General features: G+C 38.8%; 1 protein-coding gene across 2 annotated transcripts in view; it reads left to right on the top strand.

The window, feature by feature from the left end:
- The first annotated feature begins 911 nt into the window (after positions 1-911).
- Positions 912-24,845, top strand: part of atp9b (ATPase phospholipid transporting 9B) — a 47,897-nt gene continuing 23,963 nt past the window's right edge. The window contains exons 1-11 of one of the 2 annotated variants that reach the window (XM_023394887.2): positions 912-995; positions 5,137-5,310; positions 8,238-8,388; positions 9,414-9,527; positions 10,782-10,890; positions 11,544-11,602; positions 13,451-13,502; positions 15,248-15,342; positions 17,789-17,869; positions 19,741-19,816; positions 21,797-21,873. In XM_023394887.2, coding sequence (XP_023250655.1) covers positions 916-995; positions 5,137-5,310; positions 8,238-8,388; positions 9,414-9,527; positions 10,782-10,890; positions 11,544-11,602; positions 13,451-13,502; positions 15,248-15,342; positions 17,789-17,869; positions 19,741-19,816; positions 21,797-21,873 — 1,068 coding nt within the window. In that variant the 5' untranslated portion in view covers positions 912-915. Of the gene's footprint in view, positions 996-1,455; positions 1,475-5,136; positions 5,311-8,237; positions 8,389-9,413; positions 9,528-10,781; positions 10,891-11,543; positions 11,603-13,450; positions 13,503-15,247; positions 15,343-17,788; positions 17,870-19,740; positions 19,817-21,796; positions 21,874-24,845 lie in introns of those variants that run through there. The other variant, XM_087170591.1, reaches the window with a different exon arrangement.

Below are 24,845 nucleotides of genomic sequence, written 5' to 3'. Positions count from 1 at the left end.
GCATTTGTTAAAATGTTGTTTCTGTGTCCTTAATGCTCTTGTTGTGTGCTGCTGTGAAACTAGGCTGTTCTCAAGCCACAGCATTTTACAAAACATCGCATTCAACCAGACTTCATGACCTGCTGTCCAAAAGAGGCTTCAAAGAAGCAAATTGATTCCTTTATCAGGAGCACATCAGAAAGTGGATTTGTTTTCAGATTAATGGAGATTTTCTTGGGAATGGCGGTTACAAATTATTTTGGGAGACATTAAAAACTCGTTAAGCGTTTTATCTGGAATATTATCTGGTATTTAAATGAAAAATATAAAAAGTAAATACAAAGTGGTCAGCCTTAACCTTGATAAGAAACTGTGGATTTAAGGAAGACGATTATCTATATGGGAAAAACAGTGTCAACTCAAATGTTGCCTTACTGGCTTTTTCAGGCTTTCGACCGCATCACACGGTCTTTATCAGCGAATAACTGCTCTAAATTTGTTTTCAACCAAGTGAGGACGGTTGTTTGTTACTCATTTGATTTTATATGCTTAACACTATGTGTTATGTAGAATATAAGTCTCGTTAATGCTCCAGTCTCATTTTATCAGAAACTATAAATGTTACTTGACCACACGTATGCTGCCTTTCAGACTCCCGGAAAGCGCACATTCCGCAATGTTACAATGAATCAGACGTACTTTTGGTAAAAATAAACATTTCCATTATTTATTTGTTTAGTTATAGAAATGTGTTATGACAGAATGGAGAGAATGGAAAATATACTCTGTATGCTTTCTAACCTTAAAGTTCGCACCACAGTACGTTTGTTCGTCCGTAAGTGTCACAGTTTCAATATTTTCGCGCAGTACATGAATGCAGCATAAATCCTAAACGTCTTTTCAGTGTGACGTCAGGATGTGTACTGCCCAGCCAAGATGGCTGACAGCATCCCGTTAAATCCGGTGCGGAAGAACTCGAAGAGAATTCCGTATTACAACTCGGCCAGACATTCAAGGTATGGAGGGGCAAGCGGGGCTGTTTCTTTGGTCACGTACTGAAGAAAGCTGACATTTCTCTGAAATGTTTGCCCGCGGCTGCCTCGCTTGGTCCTGGACTCCGTGTCTTGTGTTCGGATTGTGGCTGTTAGCTTGTGTTGCTAGCACTGCAGCTGATAGCTCCTTCGCATTTTCTCCTTTGACAGCTCCTTCCTTTGGCTCGCATCACCATCCCTTAAGCTAAAAACCCGTGTAATGTTTACTCTACCTTTACTAGTCCAAGACAACCAGCCCTACACGCTCTCAGTTTGAGTTAGCCTAGGTTAGTGACATATCTTTGTTGACCACTGCGCTGGCATTCATTTAAAGTCACATGACGGCTTCTCTGTGTTATCTGATTCGTCACATGTTATAGAAGTATTGTTGCACACTGAAGTCATCACTCAAGAGTTTGTTCATTTTTCAGACTGGACGAGGATGAGCTAATAAAGCCCTAAAGGTGAGGACTGGACAGAAAGTAAAGTAGGTGCATGACCAGGTACTTTCAGACCCAGAAGCAACTTAAACTGATTTTACAATAACAAGTAAATCTGTTAGCCACCCACCGCAAGTATGTCTACTAAGGTGACTAGATTTCTGAAATGAAATGCAAGGACATTTCTAGTTCAGTGGCCAATATATCATTAAAGTATCCAATGTTTTTATCTGTGGCGAATACAGTTCTGGTTTCATACATTTAACTGTCAAACAGTGACAGGTTGAAAAAAATCTTCTGACTAAATTTTTTTCAGTCCAAATTATATTCCCCATCTACAATTTGTAAAACAAGTTACAGAGGTTTCCAGCACATTAGACCTGGGAAAACATATAGCTACCTATCACTTGGTATTACAATTCCTCAGTCCCGTAGCCCCGAATCTAAGCTGGGTTACCTTATGTTTGTTTGTTGTGATGTGAATTCACTTGAAACATGCTATTTTTACACAGCAGTTTTCTCTAAAAGCAGGCGAGCAAGGAGTTAGTAGTAGAAGAAAAGTGATATGAAGCTGCTATAGTGAGCAGTCAGCCCTCCTTGCCTGTATGTTATGCTGCCAGATCTTTCTTTCTGGTATGTATTTTAATTTATTGTTAAAAACTGGGACTTTTCTGGCGACAGCTCCAGCCGTCTGGTCACCTTAGTGTCTACCAGTAAAGGCGGGAATTACGATTTCATTCCGATTTTGATTCTTGGTGACACATTTCGGTTCAGAATTGATTCTCGATTCAATAAAGAAAGAAAGAGGGAAGACAAATGATATATTTTGGCTCTTGCTCCAGCTCACTCAGTGCTCAGCTCCTCCAATAAAACATAAGTGACAGTTAAGTGGTCCTGATGAGGGTCTGACTAACAGAAAAATTTGTGAGAATATGCAGATTTATTTAACTCTATGTTAAATGCATTAACTTGAAAGGATGCTCAGCTGTGTTGATGTTGTTAGCATTATATCTCCAGCAGTGGAGAACAGCCTCTCAGCTGAAATGATACCACAGAGAAAGCCATCATTATCTGATAAGTGCAGACTACAGGTGCAGAGCTTTTGAAATGAAACAGACTGTTGACTGAGGCAATATCTTCACCCACTATTGTTGCTTGAAGTTTTGTAAGGTGCTGCAGTGTGTCTCGATCATCTGGTCTCGTTTGTTAGTGCTGGAGTCTGATATTGTTAATCTCTAGGTGATGGGGTAATAATAATGATAACTTTATTTATATAGAATTTATCAAAATCCGAGATTACAAAGTGTTTCACAAGGATAAAATAACAAAACAAACACAAAAATACTCAAGATAATAAAACAATAAAAACAGAAACACAAGTAAGCAATGTTAAAATATGTGAAATATTTAAATTAAATTATTCAAAAGCTTTGTGAAAGAAATGGGTTTTTAGAAGCGTTTAAAAGAAGATTCAGATTTTACCAGTCTAAGTTCATCGGGCAGGTTGTTTCAGAGTTGTGGTGTCCTGACAGCAAAACCTCCGCCCCCTTAAGTCTTACATCTTGATGTAGGAGCTACCAACGGCTTCCTGTCTGAGGACCTTTGACTACGTGCAGGTTGAGATTCAGAGATATAGTTGGGGGCCATGAAGTGCTTTAAAAGTCAGAAGTATCGTTAACAAAATACTTTGCCTTTGTTTTACAAAGCTGATTATTACGCTAATAAATCCTAAATGCGCTTTTCGCCCAGCCCTATCTTCCACAATTGATTTTGTGTATAAGCAGCTCGTTTTGAGTTGTGATGATGTTTATCTCCTCTGTCAAAATCATATTTTAATGTAAATTTTAAGGTGAACACCTCTGCCCCTCTGAATTCTCTTCCTTTGCTCTGATTAATGAAATTCATGACAGCTTGTTGAGGCCTATGGTTAAATTGTCTGGCCTCATCATGGTGGTCAGACTGCACCTACAGAACAGAGCACTGGTCCTGAAGCTGGTAAAAATCACAGACGGAGCTTTTCCATTGACACTGCGGACAACTGTTGGCAGTAGTTCTTGTGTTTCACCGGAGAGCCAGGAAATCTTTTTACAAACCAACCCACGTTTTTTCACTGGATTAAGAGTTGAATTATTATGTAATCAGATGTGGGAGTTCCAAAGCAAGAAACACTGGGGCTCTTAATGTACCTCACTGGCAACTTCCCACAGTTTGTAAAGGAAACATAAAAAAAAAAGAACTGAAGTTGGTGGTTGCTGGTGATTCGTACGTTGCCTCATGAACAGAGGTGTCTGAGATCAAAGCCTCGAGAGTTGATTTGCAGGTTTAGAACCAAATCTAACAAGTCAACATTACTCAGTATTTGCTCAACCTACCACTGCTTTTTGAGTATTTAATTTGTGTAATCCCTTAAATCTATAGTCTTTTTAAAAAATTTCCACTCATTGTGGAGACTCTCCTCCCATATTTAGTTATAGATCTATGCTTTCTTTTCAGACTTGTCAGTTTACCTTTGATCTGTCTTGTACATGTCTGTATAAAAAACATTTTCCTCTCTTTCTGTTACCAACTGTCTTTCTGATTGCCAAGGAGATATTTTAGGTTCATATTTAAGACAACCTTGATTACCTCTTAGCTCTAGACCAGCAGAAATAAGTTTTTTAGTTAGAAAAGAGCCAGTTTCACGAAGTGAAATCCATTATTTTAGAGGTGGATATGATTGGAGAAATTCAGGAGTCAGTTATGGAGCCATCTCTATGATCGGCATCTTGTTGGTAGAAATAACATAGGTGTTTCATGTCTCATGGTTTGAACTTTGCTGCAAGGTTAATCTGTAAAGTTGGACCAACAACCTTATACCCACTGTTAACATCACAGGAAGTTTGTTTGTGTGTTGTTTATTCGGTTTAGCAGAAGCTGTTACTGCTGTTGCTTTATTGTTAATAAATTGCCTAGAATTGATTGTGCATATATTTACAGTGATGCGTGATTGATAAGTTTGTGTGATAATGTTTCAGAGAGTAAATCACATGATCTTCTCATTCCCAACAAACTCTCCATGCAGAATTCATATTGTCAGAGTTTCATCACTTTTTAGGTTTTTAGTGTTTCTCTCGACTGCACCGTTATAAATATGTTTTATAAAGCAAGTTTCCATCATAACAGATATATTTATATAAGCAAATAAAACTGATATGATTATTAGGAGGTTTTCTGGCATCTTGGATTTATGATGATGTATCAGCTTTTCCTCTGCGGCTACAGAGTTTCTCAATTCGTTGGAGGGACTTCATGAATAGGACATTATGTGCTCCTCAAGTGTGTTTCTCTATAATGTGACATGTGGCATGAGCTGTAACCATTCAGCTCCCAAGGCGCTTCATAGTCACCCAACTGTAATGTGTAAATTGAGCTGGCTTTGGCCCCACAGCCTGTATATTGAACCTGTATAATTCACAACCAGTGTGGATTAATGTCTTTGAAATAAAAGAAATGTTTCTCAGTGTACATGAGTGATAAGGAAACACTTATCATCAATATTTTTTTGCACAAGGCAGAAGATGTTTCTGTGTTTCACCCCAAGTAGTGTCGTAGTTCTGAAATACTGGGTTCCACTCAGCAAGACATTTGCATTTCCAGTCTCACCTGTTTATGTGTCACTGTGCTTTGCCTCCACTGCCTCCTCACAGATACTCTCTAGAAGATGAGCCCTCTAACCTGGATGAGATGCCTCTGATGATGTCGGAGGAAGGCTTTGAGAATGACGAGAGCGACTACCAGACGCTGCCCCGGGCCAGAGTCAACCATAGACACAGAGGCCTCGGGTGGTTTCTCTGCGGAGGGTGGAAAGTCCTCTGTGGCAGGTATTTCTGCAGCACTACCTTTTTTTTTTAATGACTTATGTTGGTAACCTGTGCATGACGACTTGAAGAAATGATGCACAAATCAAAGTCTAGTCTTTTGTAGCTGGATCTTTTTAGACAATCAAAAACAAACATTCAAATATTCTCAAGAAAGTTTCTATTTCTGTCGTATTTTTCCCGTCTGCACTGTGTCCTTGGGTATTTTGAATGTAAGATTCAACATAATGTTTTTACTATTATTGTGCCACTTGTATATGATTTATACTTTGCAACCTTTGCATCTATATACTATGCATCTTTAACATATGACATGAGTATGAACATGTGAATATGAGTATTAGGGCCACACTGGGGGACAAAAATCTGACATTTTGAGAATAAAGTGGTAATTTTACAAGAAAAAAGTCATAATATTATGAGAATAAAGTCACAAGGATAAACATTACAAGAATAAAGTGGTAATTTTAAGATCTGTGCTATTTTAGAGTGGAAATATCAGAAGCTTCTACTTTAGCAGAGGTTTCACTAATAAGGACATACTTCATCTTATGGCTCATCAGTGTCAGCCTTTTTTTCTTTTTAAAAATATGACTTTTTCTTGTAATATTATGACTTTTTATTTTTTTTTCTTATTTTAGCTTCAAAGATCATGACTTTATTCTTGAAATTTCTCTTCTTCTTGAAAGATTTCTTTTTTCCCCTCCATGTGGCCCTGATACTCTGTCGTATTAACACAAATCTCAACACTTGAAGGTCACAGGGTGTCAGTTCAAGTGTTACTGGAAAGTTGTGTTAATAACAGTTGAAGGATGGTTGCCACGTCAGGTATTTTCAGAGAAAAGTGCACATATATACGTGCTGCTTTTAACCTTAAATAAATGACTCTGCTGCACAAAGTCAGCTCAGTTGTTGTACCTTTAACTGCTATGAACTGAAAGCTGTGTGTGTTTTGTCATGCAGCAGATGTATGTGTAGTGTATAATGTTAGTAAGTATGCTTGTGATGATCAGTTTGGATTTCAAACGCACCGGTAGCTGTGCGTGAAGTGAAAAGAGAGGATAAGGGCATATTTTTGGTCGAGTTCCTTGATGCGCACCATCAGTCCAAAAAGATTTTCAGGTCAAACAGAACGGCTCGGTTTATCCAGCTAATGATTCATGTGACAGGTTTTGCCCTCTAAAGATGCTCCTCTCTGGTTTGTTGATGCCAGAACAATAGTGTGAAAAATGTCACATTTATGAACAAATGTTTGTGCAGCACGTTGGTGCCCAAACAGTAACATTTACTGATGGAGGAATTTCATAGAATATTCTGTTTTTGGTGTGGTGGTGTTGTCAGTGGTGCACCTCCAGTTCAAGCCGCATATTGATCCCTCCCACCCCCTCCCCACTCCCCCCACTAATGAACAAATCGGATTTTTCACAGCTGACCAGTTTGATGCTTTCCAGTAATTTTATGTGTGCTTAGTGTGGGATTATAAAACACAAATAATTCACACTGAATAAGCCCTGACTGTTCAAATGGCATATTATTTGAATAGCATTCATTTGCTCAAATAATCGCTCTTATGAATCTGGACTCGGAGTGCACACAGACAGGCAGCGTCGAGGCCAATACAAACAAGAGTTTTTACCAAAGTTGATTTATTTAGTTTTATGTTTTGCCAACTTGCTTAAAAAGTGGAAAAGCCAAGTCGATCAGCATGACGGTATACACCGACACTCTCCCCTCGTTCCCTCCCAGGTGCCAGTTTAGGTCATGCTCACATCAGGCTGCCCTCATTGTAATTTACCCCCACACTACACTGCTGTTTGCATTTGATATCAGATATGCTAGATAAGCTTCAATGTAGTCATTAGCAGGTTGATAGAAAGTCAAATACTTTTTAAAAAGTAAATGTCAGTCTGCGATCTATCTCTTCTCTAATCTACAGTTTAGATGATATAACATTAACACATTTTTTTATAGCAAAGGTCGGAGGCTGTCATGCTAGAAATGTTCAACATGAGGTAAAACTAACAGGGAAACAAGGACACACATATCTCCTCTTATGTTTATCTCCATTCATACAGCATGTCTGCTTCTTAAGGTTTACCAGGGTGAAAGTGTCTGACGCCCGCAGCATCATGGTCATCATTCCTCCTGCAGAGACACTAACATGTTCACATCAAACAAAGGGCTTCTTTAAAAAGTAGTGTCAAAAGACGCCTTTAAGATCTAATTAACACTGACGAGACCAGGGATATAAATAACTGTAGCAGAGCACAGCTGTGCTGCTCAGTGGCCACAATTGATTTAACAGCTGAGAAAATGAATGAGCAATAAGGCTGAGATGTGAAGTCTTGATATTTGTTGACAGGTTTGTAGTAAGATCTCAGTGTTTTCATATTAGCATAAATGTTACGAATGCGATGAGAACCACCTTGAAAAATCTAGGTTATGATAATGAAAATATAATTTAATGCTAATTTATTTTTCTTAATTTCAGTAGACTCTGGTATATGTGCTACTTCTATAACCAGAAACATGTTCTGAACCATCCTCACAGTTCGAGGACTCTGTTTACTTTAAATTGTGATGAAGAGTGTGTTGACGAAACAGTATAGTTTCATGTGAACACCAGCTTCAAGCGATCTGCTCCTTTTATAAAAAGAATTCTGTGTATTTTTCAGTGAAAAGTAGGTTAGATTTTTAAAATATAAGACTTACCTCTATCATCCTTTTTTGTAACATCAACATGTTTCATTACTTTATAATCCGATTTTGTGACGTATATTTTTTAGTTCCTAGTGTAAAATAGATTATATCTACTACGCATCTTCTTTTTTTATTATGTCAACAAAACATGTTTCATTGCTTGAAAAATGCTTTTTTTGTGCAGAGTATTTCTACTTCCATATGAAATTCTTGATGTCTTCCTCTCTCAGCTGCTGCGACTGCCTGGCTCATGTATTTCGGAGAAGGAAGGAGCTGAAGGCCCGGACGGTTTGGCTCGGCTGTCCAGAGAAATGTGAAGAGAAGTTTCCCAAAAACGGCATCAAAAACCAGAAGTACAACATCTTCACCTTTGTGCCTGGGGTGAGTCGGCTTTCAGAGAACAAACACTTGTAGCCTGCGTTAAGTTATGCACCAACATTCACATTTTCATAGCAGTAACACCTTTTGTTGAGTCCATGTTCCAGCTCTTATTAACTTTTACAGTCCTTACAGTCCATCATGTCAGTTAATTACATTGATTGTTTCACAGGTTAACAGTATGTAAAGCACAGTAGCATCCACTGGATCTAATTGTCATCTATGTAGTCATTAAGTTAAGGGTTTACACTGTAGGGGACATTCAGGATCCATCAGTTTTACTTATTAAAAACCAAGTGGTTCCATGATTAAGAGGCCCACCTTTGGACCAGGCCATAAAATGTCAACTGTCCATTAGAGACGTAGATATTCTCATCGATGGTGAACAGAACGCCTCCATTTTTCTCCCTCCACTTTGAATTATTAAATACACACAAATTGAGTTTAGCAGTGTGCATGCTTCCCTAAAGGTCAGAGGGTTCATTAACTGTCAGGCGTCGTCCATTGATCCCATTGTCTCTGATAATCTGTGACTAGACACTAGACTCTCATTATTGCAAACATTATTCAAAATTTGACCTTAGATGAATACAGTACTAAAGGCTCCCTGTTGATGGATGGTCCATTAGCAAAGAGCCCTCAGTAAGTCACAGGTGGCACTTTGGTGTGTGTGAATTAAGAAACCTGGCCTGTTTTTCTTCTTCTTTCATTATTGTGGTTTTCAGTCCTGTTGGTCTTGTACTTGATGTTTATTCTGCAAAGCGCAGGCACCGACCGACATGGTACCTGCCACATGAAATCCTTACCCTGAATACCACTTGAAACAAAAGTTCTCAAACTGTCAGAGTTTCCATTAGCTTAATGTGAAGTTAACAGCATCAACATGTATCTTATTCCACCACGGATCAGGATGTACAGTAACTCATCCTGCCTGCATCCTCCGTGTCTTCTTTGGCAGCTGTCGTCGTCTTTGACTCACCTTCAGTGACATGTTCACTCACCTCACTGAATCCTTGTCTCCCTCTCAGGTTCTGTACCAGCAGTTCAAGTTCTTTCTCAATCTCTACTTCCTGGTGGTGGCCTGTTCCCAGTTCGTGCCATCACTGAAGATTGGATATTTGTACACGTACTGGGCACCTCTGGTAAATGCACTTCAGTTTTTACTCAGCAGATGATTTTCATGAAAAATATTTCAGATTCTAAGTACTGCTGGAAGGAAAGAGAGCCATCATTAGAAAAGTGGTTAAAACCAGAGACACCTACTGTGGATGATTGGTTTGACATAGAAAGAATTACATTTTATATTAAAATGTATCAGGACAAATTAATGAAAATATGGGAAAAGATGGATAAGGTACATAACACCTGTTCGTCCATTACCTGTATAATGTCTTTAATGTCTTGCGCACCCTTTTTTTAGAAAGGGTTTTGAGTATCAGGCAGGTGCATCCCAACTTTTTTTTTTTTGGTTTTCATTATTTGGATTTGTTTTGTTTCTCTGTTTGATATTTTATGTATTAGGTATTTTCTTTTTCTTCTTATTGGATGCCTATAATTTAATTTACTTCACTGGTCCTAAATTGTTTTCGTATTATCTATTTTGACTTTTCAGTTTCATTATTTTTGTTTGCAAGCTAGTCTCATAGAAGACTTTTAAATGGATCATGAAGTAATACAATAAAAAAGGAATATTAAAACATTTTTTGGTCTTCTCAAAGGATGTCTGCCCTGGATTATACATTTATAGGTGTTGTTATTGTTTATTATAAAGTGTCTTGTCATTAATAAAAATCAACCTGCACCAAAAGCCAGTTAGAGTTGATTAGTCGTTTAGCTGATTCAGTATTTTTCATACAAAAATGAAACATTCTGTGTTTCCATTTTCAAATGTGAGAATTTGTTTTATATCTTTGCAGATTGAATTTCTTTGGGTTTGCGACTGTTGATCAGGCAAAACAAGTAATTTGAAGGCAACACATTGGGCTCCAAGAAATTGTGATGAGCATTTTTTTTCAATTTTTTTTGTCACTTAATGGACTAAACAATTAATCAGAAAATTGAGAAAATAACCAAAATATTAATTGGTATTGGAAATAATTGAAGTAAATTGAAATAATTGCCCTAAAACCAATAAATCACCAACATGTTAACACATTTTTCATCCATGGAGACAGTTGAAATTAAACTAAAACTAAACTGTAAAAAACAAACAATTTGAGTTGCTGTACTAAATATTTTTTCAGTAACTAACTGTGACAGTATTCCTGCTGAAAGTTCAGGATGTTTTCTCTAATGTTGACTAATATTTAATAAAAATTCTGCTGTTCATTTTATAGAGTCTTGTGTAAACGAAACTTTCTAAATGATAATGGTGTGATTGATGGTTTGTTCCTCAGGGGTTTGTGTTAGCCGTCACAGTGGTGCGAGAGGCCGTGGATGAAGTGCGACGTTACCAGCGGGACAAAGAGATGAACTCCCAGCTGTACAGCAAGCTCACAGTGAGAGGTGAGTGAGGGGAATCTCCTCAGCTGTTTGCTGACATCTTGATAACGGATATTTCAGAGCATAGTCGAGCTGCTCCCCACTCCACTAGATCTACACTTGTAACTCAAGTCATTCTTCTCACCGTCATTGCATTGATTTTTTTCTCTCTCCATCTCTTTCGACTGTATGATCTAAGATCTGCCCCTCTGTTGAATGTGTGGTTAAAATCCCCCTGTGTGATATTTGTGACTGTGGCTGAGGATGTAGCTTTCACACCCCTCGTGTGTATGTACACAGCAGTAGAAGAAGAAAGAGGAGGGTTGCAGCGGATACTGAGGCAATATAATTGAGAGTGACCCTCTGTGCCATTGTTTTTGTCTGCCTCAGACCAGAGATGAAAACAGAGGGGTATTACATTATCATGCTGGAGGTAATTAATCGGTTAGAAGGTGAGAGAAAAAAAAAAGAGCAATAGCTAAATGTGGGCTGTGGTTTGAAGAGTCAGCGTCATTTTCTAAGGAAAGAGATTAACACCTTTATTTAATATCATCGCCATTTAAAGATTCACAGCACATCTTAAAAAATAAAAGTCTAAATAACTTTAAGGTGAAGTTATTGTATGATTGTTGTTAACTTTCGCATTTTTCTTTATCCAACATATCTTTTTTTCTCAGGTAAAATTCAAGTGAAGAGTTCAGACATACAAGTTGGAGACCTGATCATCGTTGAGAAGGTAAAACCTTCTTCCCACTTCCTGTAAGAGACAAGTCTTTACATGCAAGGATTTTAAAGGATCAGTTTTGGGCATTAGCCAGAGTTTGCACCCATATATTTATTTATATGTGAATAACTGCTTATGTGGCTCGAGGTTAGGCTTTGTAATAAAAATAGTAATAACATCAGTTTATTAAAGTGGCAATAGACAACCTTCCCTCCTAGTCTTTCCAAGTGGTATTAAAAGAACTGCTGCTCATTTTAGAAAGGTCACCGCCATGAAACATGTTCAGATTATCAAATTGTTGTTTCTGGCTGCTAGTGGTAGTGTTAGCAACATGGCTACCACTATAAGCCTGGCCAATATCCAATTTTTTAGAAACAACCGCAGTTTGAATTAGAAACCCTGATCTCAGTGCTGTTATAATGGCAGAGTAAAACACTCAGATGTATTAATAAGTTAGCAGGTTTTGTTACTCACTGATTTAGTAGAGATAACGCCAACTGAATGTTGGTTTTGAACTTTCTCAAGTCCTGGAGCTCTCTCCATAGTCAGTCTGGACATAGGGACAACTGGGACAAAGCCCAATGGGCCGCCGCATCACTCTAGCAGATAACTCCAGGGCTGAATATCTGTCCCAGTCTGAGCATGGGTCTCTCCATCTGAGGTTGACTCTTTTTTCGGTTTCTGTCACTTTCCCTCTTCACCTTCTTTGTCTCCTCCGGCAACATGGCTGCTTTTCTTTCACTGAATGGAGTTTCCGCAGTTTCTCTAGTTGTTCCTCCGTCTACCATTTCCACCACCTGACCTCAAAGCTACTGACGGCTACCAGGGACAACAAAACCACTTTTTCTTTTTTGGTTGCACAGTAATAGAAACACTTCATTTGTGTCAAAAATCGAGCCTTCGCTTTTCTGTGAAATTTCATTCCTGGTGGCAGAAAGAGTTGCATCGTGTAAGTGAAGCTCATAGGGAATCAATCTAAACACAGATGCCGTCATTATACTGTGGCCATTACACTTTGCAATAAACATTAACTTTACAATAAGTTAAAACAGAAAAGTTGTCTGTTTTCACTTTGCATAGGACGAAGGGAGTGCAGAATTTATCACCTACATTTTCAAGTTGCCGAGTTGCAGCCAAGTGTCATAAAAAGACAAAATATTTCTAAAGCAGCATGTTTTAATAAATCTGAATGAGGCTCTATTTTTAAACTTAACCTCTGTGCATTACTGGTATTAAAGTGTTGCTGTGACTGCATTCCCCCCATTCTGATGTGAATTACTCAGCACAAAAATGTGAATGGGTGCAATGCAGAATCTTGTCACTTAGGAGTTACTACTACATTACTTCACAAGCTCCTCGAGTTCCTATAAAGAGTATTTGCCTCTTCCATTTATTATTTTTGCAAATGTTTTCAGCAGAATTTTGCTATTGTCTTGATGTGATTTTATGTCAGTAAATGTTCTCCCCACCTCCAGAACAAGAACATTGATTTTATGGCGTCTTTTTCAGTGGCTATCAGGCTGTTTTAAAGTAGACAGAATAATATAACTGTATTTTAAATGACAGTCCACACTGTTAATCACAGTTAAACTGTACATTTTGATCCTATGATCCTTCTATGAAGCTGGGTTTCAGCTCAGCCGACATGAAACCTAACTGCTGAGGCTGGAAAGTGGACAAGTTAAATTTCCATTACTGCGTTAGACAGACTTCTTCAGCAAATCTGATTCTCCTTCACCCTCTGGTCAAGATATTGACCTTGTTTAATTATTCAGGAAGATTCACAGGGCTTTAGCCACAGTGCTCAATAACACTCTGCCATTGACACTTTTTCTTTTTTCTTTTATTTGCTCTCTGTAGAACCAGAGGATTCCTGCAGATATGATATTCCTGAGAACGTCAGAGAAAACTGGTGAGCAGGCAAAGTGTTTGTATAATTCAGTGCGCAAATGCATTTGAAAATAATTCCAGTAGATGTAATGTTAGTGTAAAAATAACATTTAGTATGTTAAACAGACAGAGTGCTGTACAGGTGAACTTTGAATGCCCTGTGTCAGTTAACAAACTGTGTCAAGATCATTTGGGTGAGAAATGTGACTTTTCCCCACACCTCCTGTCCTTTCGACATCATCTGATCAGGGCAGCCGGTGATTCATATGATTTATGTCACATTGTTCAAGTGACTGATGATGCAAATTCCAATTAATCAATGAGCTGCGTAAGATCCCAGCTCTTTTCTGAGGGGCATCCGGAGGAAATGTTCTGAGGACATCATTTCCATCAATCTTTGATGTGTCAATGCGCTTCGCAGGGAGTTGTTGATGTCTTTATGCCTCTAACACACACACACACACACACACACACACACACACACACACACACACACACACACACACACACACACATACCTAAACACTCTTTCATACACATACAGCCTCGTACATGTTGTCTTTCTCACACACACGTTTGCACTGGTGTTATTTGAGGAGCTGAAGTGCCACTGCAGCAGAAGGAAAGAATGAATCATCCTCCTTGTGTTAATGTTTTCCATCATAGTTAACCCTCCAGGGACAGTTTATAGCTGCCCTTTAGCCTCTCTGTCAAATAGCTGCTCTCATCCATCAGTTTCATATGTAATATTACCTCAGATCGATGCAGGTCACGACTGCTCAGCGTTTATCGGACCTCGTCGTGTCCACAACAGCCACAGACTCTGTGCTACAGGCTCTGTGTTAATGTGCTGCGCTCTTGGTGATGCACCTTGACATATGTCGGTTTATTACAGTGACATAACTGTTCACAATAAATGTGTTCAAATTTAAGCCCTATGTTTTATATTTAACTTATTCAACCACACAATCTCCTTCCAAAGACATAAAAAAAAATTCTTAATCTGTTGGCTAAACATTGTTTAAACCTTGAAAATGTGCCTTAAATTCTGTTTTTCAAAGATGCAAATATTTATAACTGAATTTCATTGAAATATTTATGAAATTATGCAAAATCATCAATTGTCTGTGTGAAATAGTGATACAAGTCCTTGATTTAAAGTGAGACAATGAGGTTTTTGAAAGAAGAAATTACAAATGAAAAGTTGAATTCATCGGCAATAAAAAGCTGTCTTTGTTAATTCAGTGCACCCAGGTGTTTGTCTGGTCTGAGCAGTAGCTTATAGTAGCTATAGTAGTATAGCATAGTATATAGTGGCTTTAGATGGGTATTACTATGGAACTAGCATTACTGAGTCATTTCACAGACTTAATGGATTTTCTTTACTAATTCTACCATTCTACCGTGCTGTAAAAAAAACAACTTATGACTAAAGTTGTTGCTGCTCAGCTAAAGTTAGAGGCTCAAGTTTAAGCCATACTTTGTAACTCTGTTTTAAACTGCTAATTAAGTTCTTCTTCTTCTTCTCTGCTGTGGGAAATCTGCTTTATTTCAGTAAGGTATATTAATTTAAGGGAAGCATATGGATGCTGGTTTGAAGTGGTTACACTCGGATGCACCTGAGGGGTTTATTTAAGAATCAGATTTTATGTATTTGCCAAATGGATGTACAGCAATGTACAGTACCGTACGGTGACAGTAATGCCTCAATTTCAGTGTACACGATGTAACAGAAGAATCTTAATATCTTTTCCGTCCTGTTTTCAGGTGCGTGTTTCATCAGAACCGATCAGCTGGACGGAGAAACGGACTGGAAACTGAAAGTTGCTGTTGGCTGCACACAGCGACTTCCAGCAGTGGGGGTATGGATACATTACAGTGTGCTGAATCTCTGATAACAGACAGACCGACTGTGAATGAGTGAATGAGTGTTCTGTTATCACTAAAAGCATTGCTCATTAGATGAAGTTGTCTGCGCTGTGATGGAAACCGAATCACTGATGACAGACAGCAGGAAGAGTCAGGACCTGACAGCAGCTTCCTTTAACTGGAGGCGATACTCAACACTTAAGATTTAACTTGATTTGATTGGGTTTTTTTGTTGCCACTTAATGTGATCAGAGAATTAAAGTTTCAGCAAGTAATTTGATGAAAGAGCCGCAGTATCCAGATCAGGTTTCAAGAAACCCGAAGTTAGCAAGAGTTGGCTTTGCTTTAGTCAGTACTTACCTCGTTAACATGTTATCATTCAATTTTATTACCAGTGTTTCAGAGTTTCTCTATCCCACAGAATTAATTTACTTGAAGATTGTTTTCGCAACAGCAGCATATGACCCAGATTATTAGTTTATTCGATTATTATTAATTATGATCATTATTATTATTAGATCAGCCAGAGTCTGCTGAGTGTGAATAATAAAGTACCAGGTCAAAACCGAATTATGTATTGAGTGACATCTGATTTTTGGTGAGGCCAGTTTATTTCTGCAGCACCATTCAGACACAAGACAAAGGGCTTTACAGAGGCATGAAATACTTTAACAATAGAACATTAAGATTATGTTAAAGAAGCATTTAAAAACAATAAAAATGAATTTGAATAAATAAGATAAAAATATTTAAATACATAAGATCAGGTAGGAAACGTGGGACACCATTTTAAAAGGGGTACTGTAGTGATGAAAGACATTAACAACAAGCAAATGCAAAAGATTAAAAATATGTATGTGATTTATTGGTGAGCTGCAGTAAACAGTGGTGTTAACTGAGCTGACAGTTTCAGCAGGTCTCAGGTGATCAGGAAGCTCGTTCCACAGGTGAGGAGCACAGAAACTAAAAGCTGCTTCACCTTGTTTGGCTCTGATTCTGGGAACACTGAGTGAACCTGTCCCAGATCACCTGGGTGCTTCATATCATACATGTAGATCAGAGATGTGTTTGGGCCCAAGGCCATTTTGTGCTTTCTAGATGAGTATTAGAATTTTAAAATCTGTCCTTTGACACACAGAAAGCCTGAGCAGTGATTTCAGCAGCGGTGTGATGTGCTCCACTCTCTGTGTGTTAGTGAGGAGCAGCATTCTGGATGAGCTGTAGCTGTCTGGTTGATTTTTTTTTTTGTTACTATGAGACACCATTACAATAGTCCAACCTGCTGCCAGCTGAAAATAAATGCATGAATATGTTTTTCTGTTTCCTGTTTAGATGTTAGTTTTTTAATTCTTGCAATTTTTTAAAAATGGTAATAGGCTGATTTTGTAATCGTCTTTATGTGGCTGTTGATTTACTAACTTCTCAATGTCCTGGTAGAAACTTCTACAGATCTCTGCATCAATTCCGCCCAGGAATCTATTTTCCGTTCTCTATATTCCTGTGTCTGCTCTCAACTACTAAAACTGTCTAGTTTGTTTGAGCGTATAAGTTTGAAGGGCTCAAAAGCCCAGCAACGCTTACAGTATAAACTTCATCAGGGTGATATATGTTCATCAGCCTCACTGCTGTCTCTTCAGAGTCTCTGAGCCTTTCGCCTGTAAATGCTGGAGCAACGCGACTCTCCATTGGGGTTTCAGTAAAATAATCTTGCCTGCTCCTCTTTAACCGCTCTGCCCATGTTCTCACCAGGAGAACACTATCTGAGCATGAGTGAGGGCCGCCTGCTCGCTGCAGAGCCGCAGCACTGCCTGCCTGAATAATTTAATGTTTACAATCAATTTTGTTCCACTATGGGGGGGGGGGGGGGGGGGGTTGCTTGATGGGTCATCGGCTGCAGTCTTACTGATGGTTTGTTGTGTATTATTGTGTCTTCTTTGAGGTTCTGTTTATTTTTTGTTGATATTTCAAACTGCTTCAACAGTTTAATGTCATTTTCTCTTCTTTTGCTTGATTTATTTTAAAATAAAATGGTTCATGGGCCCATTTAAATTCAGATTTTATAGAAACTTGTATGTCTTTTGACAAAAAACCTCCACTGAAGGTCCTTTTACTCGCTTTTTCATGGAAGAATATTTTGAGTTTTGATTGTAAATTGAACTCAGGTTAAGATTATTTCATCAAACTACAATTTCCAAGGTCAGGTACTAATTTTCATGCTCACCTATATTTATATATCTTTGGCCAGCACTCATCTGAAGTGGTTTATCATTACTGCAGCAGCTGAATGAGCATGAATTTATAGACTTCAAACATTGTTAAATACAAAATGTGAGTTTAATGCCTAGAAGAAAAGAAATCCTGTGTGGTAAAACATGGGCAATTTAGTTGAATGAGACTTTTATTCATCTCTTCTGTCTCTGCCATGTCTCCTTGTCTCAGGACCTCTTCTCCATCAGTGCCTACGTCTACGCCCAGAAGCCTCAGCTGGACATCCACAGTTTCGAGGGGAACTTCACCAGGGTACAACAGCTCGTTGACATATTTATAACCTGTAAAACAAATCTTAAACACATGCAGATTTTTCTCTATAGAGACTGGATTGACATAGAAGATGTCTATCACTACGATGTGTTGACAAGTGGCAACAATGAGAGCTTGTGTGTCCATCCGGAGTCCGTTGTTATCTCTAGTGGGCATGCCTCTTACATCACAGGCAGGTTCTCGCAGCTCCAGCTCCTTCTATCCCGTCTTGCTTGTTGCTCAGTGATTTTTTTTTTTTTTTTTTATTAATAGCAGATTAGCGCAGCCCCCACAGAGAGGAGAGCTCCAGTACAAAGGGAGGCTTTGTGGCCCGTCTTCACTCTTGGCCACACACCAGGCTTAGTGAGCGAGCACTTCCTCCGCTCATTCATCCTCCGCGGCCTTCCTTTGCATAGCGTGTGCTTTTAGTCTGAGCAGGATGGGAAAAAAATGGGTTCCCACAGATCCGCAGCAAATGAACTTACCTATGTATGAGGGTTTCTTTTTCCTTTTTTTTTTTTTCTGGAGGCGGATATTGTGGCTTTGTTTCTGTGGTCTTCACTGAGACCCTCTGCAGTTATGAACACCGTAGTATGATGCCAATGTCAGAGCGGTCAAGCATTCTGCAAACTGCCATTTATTTTTCATGCACCTCTCCTGACAGGATGTGGCTGCTTAGGTATCATAATTATCATATCAGTGAAAGCCATTTGAGCCGAAACTGGAGCCTTGACCCTGCACTCCTGACTCATGCCATTTTCAGCATTTGTCTTTATTTAAGCAAGGGGGGGGGGGTGAGAAACAGGAGGCTCCCCAGGGGTTCATTTATCACTGAAATCTCATCTACGTGCACTCTCCATACTGTTTTTAAAAGGAGCCAAATCTAGTCAGAGTATTGATAAAGGGACTACTGTATCGCTACAGTCTGCACAACTGTGTCAGGTGCTTCTGGAAATTAATGGCACAGCAGAGCCCGGCCATTCTGGTCAGGCTGTGTAGACTGTCTCAGCTCAGCTCACTTCTTTACAGCTAAAATATTTGTTTTATATTAAAAAAAAAAAAAGAAAAAAGAAAGAAATCATTCCCATAGACATTACTATAAATACTGAAAACAAACAAGGTTGATTAAGCTCAGAATAAAAAAACTTTTTACCATCTTTCTTATATAATAATTAATTAGGGCTTCACAGTTAATGGAAATATAATCCAAATCACAATATGGCCAAGTGCAATATCCAAATGTTTTTTTTTGATGAAGGTAAAATGTGTCACATTGTTGTGCATTGTTAGCACCATCAGTGCTGTGGTGCTACAGAGACGCTCCAGCCAACACATCATATTCTCCAGATGTAACGGAACATGTTTGTTTGGTACGAGACCAACAAAAATCACTTCATTATAATTTCTTATATTTTTTTCAGTGAAAATGAAATGGGGAAAAAAATGACCATTCCAACTCAAATTGCAATATGATTTTTTTTTTGCATATTGTGCAGCCCTGTAATTAATGTAAGAGTGCTCAGAATTAAACTCAGTCAAAACGTGAAAAGCTGTAAATTTCTGTTATGCTGTCTAAAAGCAAAACTCATGACTTCCTGGTTTTGTTTTTCTTATCTGCTCCAGGGCGACACTGAGCAATGGTAATTAGAAGTTGGCTAATTGCAGAAATAAATTCACAATGTTGAGGTTTTTCCTCCAAGCAGATCTCTCTCTGTTGCCACTAGGTAGAATTCATCGTCTACAGTAATAGACGGATTTAGAGACACATTTTCAGTATAAAACAGGGTATGATGCTAATGCTAAATAACAGTCAAACCAACAGGTAAACTCACTCAAAGTTACGTTTTTTTTGTATTTTATTTCTGCTGTAGGAGGACACAGACCCACAGATCCACGAGAGTCTGAGCATTGAAAACACTCTCTGGGCGAGCACAGTTGTTGCATCTGGTAAGTGAACAACTTTTGGTTTCCAATAACACTATAGAATGACTGACTGTGTTGATGCATGCTTAATAGAGAGGAATGATGGGTGGTAGGAGTGTATGTAACCTCAATGACCCTGGTTCAAGTCCAGACAGAGGCCCTTGTTGAATGTCAACCCCATCCAGCGACACAGCAGCGGAAACGTGGACCGGAAGAGATGACATTTAGATTTTTAAATTAGATAAAAAGAAACACAGACTAATTCTGAACTAAATTCTAACTTATTATTTTGTTGAGATTTTAGAAATTTGCTTTAAAACTTGTAGAACATTTTAACAGAAACAAAACCAGTCCCTGCTCATTATTGTCTTTATGATTTAAGTGATTCTACTTCATCTTGTTCTCAAGTTGTGTTGCACAAAGGATCCATGGCATTGAGCCTTGAAGGTGTTTGATTTGATACTGCCTTGTGCTTGTTTGAAGAACTGAAGAAAAGCCACAGCTGAGGTAATCCTCCCTCGCTTCAACCCAGCAATTCCCCACGGAAACAGTCGTGTCAGTTGAGAGTGTTTGTGACGCTCCCAGTGATGGCCACACCATTGATCTGCGGTGTTGCTCTCCTCTCTGGCCTGACCTTGACCAGAAGAACAAACACACATATACACACACACACACACACACACACACAAAAAGCCTGACTTAGACCCCTTACATCATCTCCGCCTGGGAATGTCATTGTCCCTCACAAGCCTCTTCTTGACAGACACTTCATCGCCTCTACAGTGGCGTTCTGGGCACTTGAACTGGCCCCCGATCACCGTGTATTCACTCTCTGACGGGCTCTGGTCCAGCTGTGATGAGAGAATTAGTTGCTCACATATTCAAATTGAATCCGCGCATCATGCTGAGCCGCACACCATTTGTCAAACCACTCAATATTTAGTTAGAAGTCAGCAAGAGCAATTTATCACCGTTTTCCTCTCGTCCTGTAACAACTGTTTGATTTTTATTGCTCCGCACTGGAGACAGAGCGGGAGCCATATTGTTTTCAGGTTGTCTGTCTCATTCTCATGGACGCAATATCTCAGTAACGCCTTGACAGAACTTCTTCAAATTTGGCACAGACATTCACTAGGACTCGAGAATGAACTAATTACATTTTTGTGGCCAAAGGTCAAAGTCACAGTGTCCTCACAAGACGTGGTTTTGACCTTGTGAATGCGACATCTCAGTAACGCCTTGAGGGAATTTCTTCAGATTTGGCACAAACATTCACTTTGACTCATTGATGAACTGATTAGATTTTGGTGGTCAAAGGTCAAGATCAGTGACCTCACAAAACATTTTTAGCCATAACTCAAGACTTCACAGCAATTATGACAAAATTTCACACAGATGGTTCATATTTTCTCTGACTCTGGATAAACAGAGATGTAACCTGGAACTAGTCTGAGTGGAGGAGGCAGACACCCACCAGGAGGTGATTCTAGAGTCTTCCTTTTTCTGTCTGCACTTCACTTCCCTTGTATTGTTTTCTGCCCATTTTTAACTTTCTTGCCATTTTTATAGTTTGGGGATTTCAGGGGCAGTATTTAGGTTTATTAGTGCCTTTGCTCTCCCATTAAGCTCATCTAATATTAATGACTCATTAATCCTTTGTAATAAGGCCACCGTAATGAATTGGCAAATAAAGATGGAAGCATATTGATCAGGTTTTATGAGGTTCCATTGGGCGGCTGAAGGCCCTGAGAGTCTAAGCGTATTAAACTCCTGTCTGTCGGCTTGAGTGGCGATGAGACAAAACTGCCTCAGCTCAGCCTTATTGTGTTTCCTCTCATGCAGTTCATCTTACTTGACCAAGATGAGTGTGTCCATGTATATTTGTTTTTGTGTGTGTGTGTGTGTGTGTGTGTGTGTGTGTGTGTGTGTGTGTGTGAGTGAGATGGTGGGGGTGAGGTTCAGTTAATGAGCAGCATTAACTTTCTTTGTCTCTCCCCTTGGCAGGCACGGTGATCGGGGTGGTGATCTACACAGGCAAGGAGACCAGAAGCGTCCTGAACACGTCCTACGCCAAGAACAAGGTGAACACGTCTTAGTTTTTGTCTTTCTGCAGAAAAGTCGGCAACTTCTGGGATCTTTTTTTCTTTTCTTTTTTTCTTCATTTAGTGGATAGTTGAGAACATTTCACCAGTTACAGAGATACAGCCTTGCAGTTACAAAGTAGTATAAGTCAACAGCAAATGAACAGTGTCGCCAAGAATCCTTCATTTCTCAACATCCTTTTTCTTTTCTTTTTTTTTTTTTTAAACAAAATGTGTTCAATAGAATTTCCCATAACTATTTTACAATCTGAAAAAGGGATGTATTTTAAATTTTGACCCCTGTCTGCATTAATGTTTTGGGAGACAATCCAATAAGTTTTCTAAATTTCAAGAAAAAGAAAAGACTAGAAATATATATATATATACACATACCAGCATACACAAATAGGCGTCCAACCAACAGACAAACAACCAAGGTTCAATTCATTTGTTAACTCCGTCATACATAGAAACCCATTTTGACCATAACTTAGTAAATGTATTCATTTGTAGGGGAAGTGAAAACGTGTTTTGTTTTGTTTGTTTTTTTTCGTCATGATTTTATACTGTACGGTTTTATACTATACTTTTATACTACTATCCTTATTGATTAATCTGCAGATAAAGTTTTCAATCAGTTCATAGTTTGGTTTGTAAAGTGTTCAAAAGGTCACAAAAAATTGCTCAAGTTCAAGATGACATCTTCAGATCTGTTGTTCTGAAACACACAAAGATATTGTTTTGTTTGTCACAAAAGACAAAGAAAAGCAGGAAACCGTCACCGAAGCTGGAACTAAGTCGTGTTTCAGATTTATGTTTAAAAAATATAACTGATCAATTACTGAAACAGTTGCTGATAAATTTTCTGTCGATTGATTAATTGTTTTGTCACTATTTAAATCACAAAACTAACATCACTTTGATAGATTTACCTGGATTTTGGGAGAAAGATTCCGGAACAGTTTTAATAAGAACAGGTCTGAGAGATTAAGATATGTTTCATGAGTTTCCTAAAGCACTAAATACTAAAGGCCTGTGAGGTGATTCCAGCATAAACATGAATGTTTTGTAAAAGCTGAAGAGGGTAAAAAAAACACACACACACAAAGTAACATCTGTTCTAAGTTCCCCTCATGCCATCTTTTCTCTCCCTGCCTCTAATCACTAATCAATCACTATGGCAAGGTGGTTTTTTAACCTTGACTTTCTAGATAACGTTAGACCTGTCAATGCTAAAGGTCAGTGCCAGTTGCTAATTAACCAAAAGGGAAATTAACTAACCGAGGATTTAAATGACATTTTCAGCAGAAAGTTAATCCCACAGAATCCCCATCGAGCGTTTTGTCCCCAGATTGAGGAGATTAATGAAAATTTGAATCTAAATATAAGATTTTACCTGGAACATGGCTAGGTTTAGATAGACACGGGCCAGCTGATAGAGGCGGGCATTAGCAGGATCTCAGAGGCTGCTGTGTTTTGGCCACGCAGTGACTTTATCACCTACAGCTGTCTGCACCTCTAACGCTCTATCTGGCACAAGGCGCTCCCTTCCTGCTGCAGCACAGTTTTGACACCAGTGTCTTTTATTAAGAACGCTGATGTGGCCGGTCGAACGGCGGGGGCTGGTGTTTTGTGTAAGCCCGCCAGCTGAGAGGAATTCAATATTTCAAGGAGATGATGTCAGAAGTGCCAATATGGAGACTGGAGATTGCGGGAGAAAGTCGATACAGTGCGGCTAAAGTCGCAGGAACGTTTTGGCCTCATATAATCTGTTGTGACACTGGGCAGGACAAAGCCTGTACTTGATCAATCTGACAGGACGTGAGACATAGACTCACTCTTTGTCTCAGGATTGTTTGACAGAGTGAAGAGAGAGAACAATGTCATTTGACAAGCGGCTGCTCTTCAATAAAGATTGTTTTTTTGAAGCACATATCCCGGTCTCAGTCCTCTGCTCTCTTCACATCTCTCAACACTTTTACTCTGGGAAAAAAATGGAAACTTAAAAGTTGTTGACTGAGATCTGAAAAATCAATTTCAGTTTAATGTGTCGACTTCCTCGATTTGCTGGTGTCACACTCACTAAACAAAACAAGACTCGCTGACTGAAGATTAGTCGCCATAATTGACATCAAGATTTTAAATCGATTTCCCTTACATTGATTTATTTGTGGCAGCCAGTCACTATTAACCGCCATATATTTATTTTTTTCTGTTTATCATTTATGCTCGCACTGCGTCTCTGTCCTCTGCTTTCTGGGCTGCATACTGGTGAAGTAAAGATGACTGAAGATTGATGGAGTAGACGACAACTATCGCTGAACTTCACGTTACTATAAGTGCAATAAAAAGTAAAAGGCCAATAAGAACTTTATCCAACCACCTGTTCAATAAGCAACAAACACACTAACAACAAATTTTGTCCGCCGTCTCCCGGTGTCTTTTACACAACAACATGGCGCTAGTTAAGCTAATAGCGAATTGATAGGAGAAGCTAAAAGGAAAACTGTCTGTATGCAAGTCCAACTGATTATCTCAGTTCACCACGAATCTTAAAATGTGTCAGATTGTTGTAAACTGAGCAGCTGGCTGAGACTAATCCTGTTCTGAATTTATTCTTTTTTTAAAAAATGACCAATAATAGTGTTAGCTGTATCAATAAGTGTATGGATAAGATAAAGATAAAATCAGCTGGTTGGTGTCTGACTTTGGGAAGATGAGCACATCACAGTTCAAATCACTTCACTCTAAGTCTTGTTTAACCGGTGTCCTTTTGTGATTATTATTTTTGATGGCGCACAGTGAGCTCAGTCACAAACATGTGAAGGATTACTTCATGTGTAAGTGTCTCTTCATTAGTAGACAGAGCTTTTTAATATCTTTGGTCCTTGTAGCTGATAAAGACTCATAAAGTCATAAAGTGGTTGCTGCTGCCTGAGAAGTTACACTGAATAAGTTTGGGAACATGTTTA

The sequence above is a fragment of the Seriola lalandi genome, unplaced genomic scaffold (genome assembly GCF_002814215.2).
Source record: "Seriola lalandi dorsalis isolate HSWRI2012SDOR001 ecotype SW California unplaced genomic scaffold, Sedor1 jcf7180002054954, whole genome shotgun sequence".
Classification (NCBI taxonomy): Eukaryota; Metazoa; Chordata; class Actinopteri; order Carangiformes; family Carangidae; genus Seriola; species Seriola lalandi.
This window is presented reverse-complemented; position numbering and strand designations above follow the sequence as displayed.